The sequence below is a fragment of the Diospyros lotus genome, chromosome 12, assembly GCF_014633365.1.
Source record: "Diospyros lotus cultivar Yz01 chromosome 12, ASM1463336v1, whole genome shotgun sequence".
Classification (NCBI taxonomy): Eukaryota; Viridiplantae; Streptophyta; class Magnoliopsida; order Ericales; family Ebenaceae; genus Diospyros; species Diospyros lotus.
Genome location: NC_068349.1, coordinates 20246872 through 20257074, shown reverse-complemented (window position 1 = coordinate 20257074; position 10203 = coordinate 20246872). Strand labels below are relative to the sequence as shown.

Genomic DNA, 10203 nt, shown 5'->3' with positions numbered 1-10203 from the left:
TCATTCAAATTCAGAGCGTGGACTGACTAGGGCCCTTGTGGTTTCAAGGGTCAAACTAGTCATCCGAGATTGAATTGGAATAGTTGGATTGTTCAAGAGCTTTTCGGCAACCAACAGTTCTACCACAGGAGGATTTTCAAACTCTTCTTTGGAACGAAACTCTCCAGTAAGGTATATTTCTAAGCGCCCTATGAATGGTTTCGTTTCATATTGCATATGGTCACTGATACCGAGTCTTGCAAGGTGATCTTGCTTTTATTTCTATTGCCTATATTGTATGTTTTTGGAAAGGTTTTGAAAATGGTAAAAACCCTTGTATGGCATTGTATGACATGCCAAGTGTTGGCATTCCTCTTCAGTTGTCTTGCTACCTTGCGCGAGAGGGTCCTCTGTCTGGCTGCACCACCCCCGAGTAACCCCCACTTGAGGTTGCAACTGACGGCCACACCTGGGTGACCCCCACTTGGGAGTAACCCAAGGTGGCCTCTTAGGTTACCACGTGGTGCCGCCTCCTCCCTCCATTTTCTTTACTTATCTTTGTTAATCCAGTTTGTCCATTTATTTTATCGAGTGTAATAAGATTTAATACTAAGTTACAATTTTGGCTACTAATAGTTAATCTCAACTAAATATTTCAGAATGATTAAAATGCTCTTATATTTAAAAAAACTTATCTTTCTCTCTCTAGCAGCCGAACAACCTTTCTATAACTATGGTTGCAACCGACCACCTTTGTGAAGGAAACATCATCTATTGGTGTATCAATGCAAGGGTTTAACTGGTTTTCAAAAACATTTTCTGAAAACGCAAATAAGGCAGCGAAAATAAACATCAAAATCACCTTGCAATACCCGTTTCCAATGTCCATATGCAATGCAAGACAAAACTATTCCATAGAAGGTTTAGTATATATATCTCACAGCAATTAAAAGGCTGATGCAAAGGCTGGATTCCTCACTGGACAATAACACCTTGCTCTCAAACAACTCCTGAACAAAAATTCAGTTAGACCAAACAGACCCCCTAAAGCACGGGAGGCTTAGTCAGTCCACAATTTGATGAATGGATGAATCTCTTAATTCACTCTGTGTGCTAGCCAAAGAAAGTGTGGGAGATTGAGCTAAAAAATGGGTTCAAAAGGATGGAAAATTCCAACCCGATAACAGTCTCACTATTATGGTGGAATTACTACTATACCAATATGAACAAAAGAGCAATGGAGGAAAGGGTAAGGAGATAGGGTTTCTGGACTCTCTTGAGGGAGAAGAACGACTTAGGCCGAGAAAGAAAATAGCACAAGCCAGACCTCTTCTTGTTCTCCATTCTCATATATCATATATATACATGCACAAAAAAGGAAACCCTAGCTGCTTTGCATAAATGGACAAATTGCCCATAGGAGAGAGATGAGACCAAGGGGCGATAAGAAGGATGCATGTCGTCGCCTCTCTCGTCCTTCTATTGTCCTTTATCGCCATGAGCCTTTTTTTTAGTTACAAATACGACAAATCAATTGACGATCTGCGACCCTCTACAACAAAAACAATCGACAGTTCCAATTGTTTGGCTTAACTGGTCGACAGAATCGGTTGCAACCTTTAAAGGTTACTAACTGTTTTTGCTCCATTTGACCAAGTTTTCATAAATTGCATCTAGGCCTGCCATTAACACATAATAATGACTCTTTTACCATCCCACGATGAAATTAGGTCCCCCGTTAACTCTTAACGGCATGCCTGCTAACTCTTGACATTTGCCCCTTATTAATTTGATCATTGAACCAAATCTGTTAACTCTTAACAGTGACATCATTAACTTTTAATGACAATTTCAACTATAATCGCTTAGTCAACCACCACACCCAGATATGCGTGTAACCTTCTAGGTTCACTAGTAAGTAGTAATCGGGACACATTAAATTTTTGATGTTAACCAAACATTTTGGCCTACAAAAAGGATCTTTCCATCTCCCCGATGTACCCCGAAAGACTCTGAGTGACAACTAGCATTATGTTAGGACAATCATACCAGTAATGAAGTCTTACTTGAGTATAAAACCTATTTAGGCTTTCGATCCCCATGAACTATAATCTCTCCATCAATTATCATTCCAATCGAGTGAGAGTCATGGACTGATCAAACTCACTAACTCGATGACTATGCCAAAATTAGTGTGTTGAGATTGAGATGACATATTGGAACACTTTTTAATCAAATGTACCCTAGCCAAGGGTTTCTTCAATCAAGACCAACATTAATTGCATAGGATGTCCACATCACGCCGAAGGTCGATAGATCCCATTAGCAATCACTTGTCTCCAAATGCCACTACACAGGGACCACATAATGCATTTTTCACCCAATAACTTGATGGTTCTTAGCAATGAAAAATCTCTGACACGACATACAAGACAATTGTGTTACCTCCAGTCTAAAGACCAGTAACATAATCTAAACTTGTGATAGATCATAAATCCTCTCAGTCATGTGATATATCACGTGCGTCACATTCAGTATATGTTCCACTAGTATCTACTCACATGTATGCTATTTTCATCTCATGGATTATGGCATTCGATTCACCATCATTTATCATTAGCATCTCATACTAATGAAAGTTAGTATCCCATGTGCCAGTCCATACTCTACTAATCATAGTCATATTCTAAGAAGTCAAAGAATTGAAAATTATCATTAAGATATCCCTAATACAAAGGTTCTTAGTCACACATTCTTAACACTTAAGAATAAGACCTTCAACAACAAATTTAGGGATTCATTCATATATAATGATTGGAGAGCTATAAATGAAGATATGACCTTAAAATATAAAAACATATTTTATTATATATACAAGAATTACATCATTAGTCTCATTATTACAATTGTTAGATGTCATCTAAATTTAACATTAATGCACTAATACTAATACTTTGTTCTAATCTAGCATGAGATAACTCATTATTTTCTTCTTTCTCTTCTTCCTATTTTTCTTTTACGATTAAATCGTCTTTGTGCAAGCATCGCCACTATGGTCGTTACCATCGATTGCCTTTTTCTTTTATCCAATGTAAAGTGACTCTTATCACTTTTCTTTTTCTACTTCTTATTTTTTTTCTTATCTCTCTCTCTCTTTATGTGTGTGTTTCCGATGATCGAACGCTAGATCAAACCTTGCTAGGATTGAATTGAGCCTTCTTATATATTCTCCTTACGAATTTTTCTTTCTTCTCCTCACCCAATGTTCTACTTAGGTTCGATTTCTCCTCCACATTTTCTCATATATCTTTTAATCAAACCCATCAATGGGATTAGTGTTCAATTTGCAACAAATCAAACCCCAAGCTTAGTAAGGTTTTGCTTTGTTAGGGTTAGATTATGCATATATCTCTCTCATTTTCTCTCTCTACATATAAATATATATATATATATTTCTCCTGTAAACTTAGATGAAATTCAAAGGTTTATTTTGTCATCTAAGTTTGATCAAACCCAAATTAACTTAGTGGTTGTTCCCGATCATTAGTTGTTTCTTTTATTTTTTATTTTTTTAAATTAAATGAAAGACAAAAAAGAAAACAAGAAAAGAAGAGACAGAAGAAAGGGTAAAATAATAATTTTGTCTATTTATTGCTATTTTTGTAATATAAGACTGATTATTGTAATTATATCAAATCTTAGAAATGATTATGTACTTTTCTTAAACAATTTGATTTAATTTTGGGACAATAAAAATAATAAATATAATTCTTAAAAAAACAAAGAATATTCTTATGTTTGTACCAATTCTATAAGGAATCTCGAGTGTACCGGGTTCGAGGGTAATTTTGAAATTAACATAACATATTATATATATATATATATATATCAGCAAAAGCAGGTTGTCATGCACGTAAGATCCACCGCCAAGCCCGCACCTAAGTACGTCTACGTGGACGTCCCACGTCTAAAGAGTCTCGCTGAGTCGACACCCCTCCCCGCTAGCTGACTCATCCTCTCTCTCTCTCTCTTTCTCTATATACACACAGAGAGACACATATGTGTATATATATATACATCCTTCCACTGATTCATTCATTCATCCATCTTTCTTCGCCGATCATCGATCCCAATCTTGAATCTCGAAAATGGATTTGGCGTTGAGAGACATGGGGCTGGACGCCTCGGTGATAGCCGCCATCCACGACATGCTCGACTTCTCTGATGAGAGCGGCGACAAGCAGCCTCATCCCTCGAGGACTTCGTCCGCGAAAACAAAGCCATGCGAGCCACTGCCGCCGACATCCTCGAGTTTCCGAACTCCTACGTCTTCATCGTAAACATGCCCGGCATCCGTCCCGACCAGATCCGCGTCCAGGTCGAGGACGGCAACATCCTCTCCGTGGCAGGCGAGCGCAGCCGAGACAAGGACCGCGAGCAAAAGGAAGGCGTCAAGTACGTCCGCATGGAGCGCCGCCAGGGCAAGTTCCTCAAGCGCTTTGAGCTCCCCGACAACGTGAACAACGACGCCATTTCCGCCCACTACCAAGTAGTCTCTTTCATTTAGAAAAATTGTTAGATGGAGAGTTGAATTTATCTTTCTACCGTATCTTATAATTAATTGTTTTTACTGTCAGGACGGAGTGCTGACCATCACAGTCGAGAAGCGCCCTCGGCGAGAGCCAAAGAAGCCCAGGACCATCGAGGTCAAGGTCGGCAGCGGCGGCGGAGGAGGAGAGGCGAAAGGAGAGGGGCACGGCTCCGGCGGGGATCAGGGCGACGGAGCTCCGGAAAAGCAAGGCAGTTGAAGCAGCTAAATGTGTAGGTTGAAATCTATGCTGTGGGGTGGTGTGGTGTTCGAAGTTGCCTTTTAAGTTATGTGCTGTAGTTGTGGCTTTAATTGCATGCATGTATGTATATGTTTTGGTTGCGCCCACTTTAAAGCACTCTAATGAACCATGAATGAATAAGAAAAATACTATTGTTATATTTTTGTGTATATTTTTGGTTATATAAAGGTGTATCAATGACCAAAAAAAATTTCTCATGAGGCACAGGATATTTTGATCATAATACCCCCTCATATATCTCAAGTTGTATAAAATGAATGTACATCTAACATGATTCAATGAATAAATTGTATGTGACATTTGGGCATAATTAACGTTGCTTTATATTTCTAATTAATTCAAATCATTAATTTATTCTTAATTCTGATATCTAATACCAATCAAATATCAAATCGTCTTTTAATTAGTTTTACACTTTTAGCTTAACCTTTTTGTCTCCGCAGCGGTGCAGCTTCCTTTAATTTGAATACAATTTAAGTTATTATCTATCACTATGATTTGGTATTAATTGACATGAAATTTAAATCATAATTTTCATATAATTTTATTATTACGAGATCAGAATTTTTTTTATTTATAATTTCGTTTAAAAAATTTCAAAATTAAATCATAATTTTAAAAGTCACTCAATAAAATTTTATTTAATTTTTTTTATATAATTTTGTACTTATCATAAACTTTAATCTTCACCTGAATCAAACTTAATAATTGATATAAAGCTAGTTTATGAACCCGTGCAAATGTGTTATACACATATAATAATTTGTATGTAATTATAAAAAATATAATTAATTAATATGCTATTATCAATAGATTAATTTTAGCAATTGTACTCAACTTCTGAAATTCAAATATTTTAGTAGTCATTTTATCAACATTTTCCTCGTTCTACTGAAAACATTAAATTTACAATAAAAAAAATTATTTTTTTCTAATTGAAACACTTAGATATAAAATTACTTGTTGAAATTAAAATAAAATAAAACAGAAATTAAGTGTGATGGTGGTGGGAACCAATCACCACCAGATTTGTTTGAGTCGGTATTCTTGGCTAGCTTTTCTTGATCCCGAGTTTGTCAAGAGTTGCTCAACCTGCAAAAGAAGGGCAAGACTCTATTCCCCTATTATGTCATTCGACGATTAGGTTAGTTATGAGACTTAAAATATGAGACTTAAAATAGAGTGATGCAACTAATAAGATCCCTAACTCTTGGAATTCACACCTTTCTATAGGCAAACCATGGAGTCAATATAGAAGGCAATAATTGTTGGTGATGTATGTCTTAATGTTAGATTTAAATGACATCTAGTACACTATAAAGATGCTTATTTGATAATTTTACAATTAGAAAAATGGTTAATTATGTCTTCATTCATAACTCTCCAATTGTATATGAATGAGTTCTTAGATATCTTGATGGTCTTATTTTTAAGCTGTTAAGAAAATATGACAAATATCTATAATACGAGATTTCTTAATCCTAAGATTTCTTAGATAGGAAATATGATTAATCAATTATGAACTAACACATGGACTACTATCTTTTATTAGTATGGGAAATTAATGATAAAAAATTGTGAGTCACATGTTATATTGCATGAGATGCAGATAGTAGACATATGGATAGATGTTGGTTGAACATCTGCTAAATGTGACACTTGTAATAGATCACATGGCTAAGAATACTAATGGTATGTTACTAGTTTTCGATTGTATATCTCATGCTTAAACTAGAGTGTTGAGAAATTTATATTTTGATTTATGGAGAAAATTGTAACAGCCCACTCCCGAAGATCCTGCTAGCATAGGACATCCAAAAGGAGTTCACTAAGAGTATAGGTACAGATAAAAACTTAATTTAAACCATCCTCACTGAATTCATTAAATAACATAACTGCGGAAGTATGTATATACATTTTCCAGGAGTACATTCAACTTTGCTCTTTTAACAATTCCTTAGGGCTAAACTATCCATACATCCCAAAATAAAAAGGGCAATAATTTAAAATACAACTATACCCTGCGATACTCAAGCTTAACCCGTCCCAGCCCTTTCCTTCCTTACCTTTATCTAGAATGACGAAAAAAAATAAGAGTGGGACACAAGGCTCAGCAAGTATATAATATAGCAAGCAAGAAGTGTGAATAATCAAGGCATGCATAATAATAACAAGAGAGAATAGAACTTCACACAATAATCTGTAAATTCTCACGACTTACGTAACCTTTCAACATGCCTTATCATTAACCACCTCATATGCCCGTACAATAATAATACCATAACATTATGTTGTGGAACATTGTCCACCCACGCTTTGGTTTTATACCAGGCGAACCTTATGAGCCAAAGCTCCCACAGTTAGGCCAGTGCCTACTAGCTTGTTAGGATATCCTTCCCTCATTCGTGGTCATAGTCGCCACGCAAAATAATAAGTGTGCTACTTTTCATATATGTATATGCCATGCAAATGCCATACCACCACACACATGAACTAGGCAAGCCTATATATTAAAAACCCATTCATATTCTTGGAATTATTCATTTCCCCATGCACATCATAACCATCCACACCCATTAGTCAATCATAACATACAATCCAACAACACATAACCACATAATAGATTTCACACCCTCCAAGAATGGCAATCAAGATTACAAGTTGATGGAGAAGTTTATTAGAAACTTGCATAATGATTTGGGAGTGGATTAGAGGCATCAGAAGAAGAAATGGGCGATAGATTCGTCCCATCTATGGACCGACAAAACTTTTTCAAGCAAACGATCGACGGATGAGAAGGAAATGTCGACTGACAGAACCCTTTTGAGAAAACGGTCGACAGATGAGAAGGGACTGTTGACCAACATAATCATTTTGGGTGAACGATCAATAGATGAGGCTTGATCTGTCTACCGATAGACACCTTGATGCGAAGATTATTATACACGAAGCTAAAAATACATTAAAGCAAGACACCAAATTCTTGTATACAACTTAACTCTAACAGTAAACTCGTCATTCCATAAAAAAGATCGAGTGAACCAAAACTCCATTTGGATCTTTAAAACAAATTTCTAAGAACTCAAGGAAAACTACACAAGCTACAAACAACCAGGTTGAAACCCTCTTCACCAAAGAGAAAGGGGTTTTTGAAATTCAAAACCCGAAAATGGACAATCTAAGGACACCAAATCAAGGGAAGAATTAAGACATACAATTTAAAGGGAAAAGGAGGAGAAGGAGAACTTGCATAGGTACAAGGAAAAAGAAAAACTTGCTATATAAATAGAAAGAATAGAAACTTGCCTTAATTAGATTTCGAGACAGTTAAACCCGAAGAAAAGAAAGGCCTTGAACCAAGCCACTAGAACTGCACTCAATCTCCTTTTAGAAGCTCCAAACGAAGAAGAAGATTTCAAAAGCAAACAAGAGAAGAAAGGTGAAAAAGGAGAGATTGAAGAAAACTTACACACCAAGGCTCCCCAATAGCCCCTTTTATTTATTTCCCTATTTCCATTTTACCCCCACAAATAAACATATTGACACACACAAGTCCCCTTTTAAGTAAAACATAAAACACACACACACACACACACATATACTCATCCGACAACCCTTTTCTCCTTTCCAATTTACAAATTTTGACTTTTCCATAAACACACACACACACACATTCATGCTTTAACTCATCCTTATTCTAATCTCTTTTGAATTTTTCATAGCCACTCTTTTGACCTTTCAACACTTTTCCCTTCCTTTCTCTTGACTTTTCAATCATTTAAATTTCCATTTCCTTAACTTGTCAACTATTATATAAATTCAATTCCCTTTGACTATTCAATACACATTCCATTCATTTTAGACTTCTCAACACGACATTAAATATTTTCAACATTTAGATCAAGTAATGCCAAAACATACCACATAAAATAATGACAAAATAACTTAGACATGATAGCGGGTCGTTACAAAATCAGCTTAGAAAATATATTTTCAATAAACTTGGTTTGTTAATGATTTCCAAAACATTTTATGTAAATGATCCTTTAATATGTGTATATTGAAAACCTCATACTCATATATTTTATATGTCATTCAAAACAACTAAGTATTGGTTTCAGTGGATAAAGGAGCATGAAGTCTATAAATATATTTTTCCTTAAATTGGAGAACTTCAAGTCTCCATATACATATATTTCAAAGCATTCCTCTATAAAGCTCTCTAAAAATTGGCTAAGTATAAAAGCCTTTTGTTGAACCAAGTATATGTATTTTTGAAGCTTTTGAAGGCAAAGTATTCAAACATTCTTTTAAAACTTCTTCATCTCTCTTTGATGAAAAATGAATTTGTCAATCATGCACTACTCAATATATTTTTCAAATATATTCAAGTATTCAATCGAGTTTCATAAAAACCTACTCGAGCATGTTTTGTAAAAGCTATGTTTTCTTTAAACTCAATCGAGTATGGTATTTGTATAATTGAGTATTTTTATAAATATTAAAATCTGAGCATATTATTAGTCGAGTATTTATTTATGTATTTTTCAGATCAGTCGATTACATGTTTTAGCAAAATTATCTTTCAATCGACTATTAATATTTTCTATTCGAGTATTTTATATAACTTCTCTATATTTCCAAAATCAATCGAGTAAGAACTATTTTCAATCAAGTATTTTTCTATCTTCAAAAGTCCAAACTTCTTCTTTGTTGAGTATATTTTTCTCTCAATTGACTAATGTATTTTTATAATCTATTATCTATTTATTTTAATAGAGTAAAGATTGGATAGATTCTGGATAAATCTCTATGCTTTATTTCAATCGAGTATCAATTATGTAGGGAGCCCAAACCTGGCAACCCTTAAGCCAGGGAAGCCGAGGTGGAGTCCCTAGAGAAGAGATAAAGACATACAAAAACACAGCGGAAGCATAATATACATAGATAAACTGTCAAGTATGGAGTAGACTATACACAACAGTAATCTTTAGCCATCGCTAATGTACTACCATACACAATGACAAAAAGAACAAAACAACATCCTCCCACACCCAAGAACAAAAACCACTCTCCCAAGGGTCTTCGACTGGGATTGCCCTGTACATATTCTACCTTGTCAGATCAAACACTGCCCTTGACCTTCACTTTTCCCCTACCCGAAATGATGGAGAGCAAGAGTGAGTTACAAGACTCAGCAAGTATAAGAAAACAAAAATACTTCAAGGCTACTACATTGCCCATATTTCGCACACAAACTGTGCCATGAACCACAACTCAAGTTACATAGTAACACATGCAATAGAGTATAAATAATAAACTGAGGGCCCACACATAAGACACAGACTGGCATCCAAGGTTCCATACCAATTTG

At 35.4% G+C, this 10203-nt stretch overlaps 1 protein-coding gene across 1 annotated transcript; it reads left to right on the top strand.

Annotated features, from left to right (window-relative positions):
* The first annotated feature begins 4127 nt into the window (after nucleotides 1-4127).
* On the top strand, nucleotides 4128-4787 carry LOC127787552 (17.1 kDa class II heat shock protein-like). The gene is given in 3 exon segments (XM_052315611.1): nucleotides 4128-4236; nucleotides 4239-4528; nucleotides 4617-4787. Coding segments are annotated over 3 exon segments (570 nt in total).
* The last annotated feature ends 5416 nt before the right edge of the window (nucleotides 4788-10203 follow it).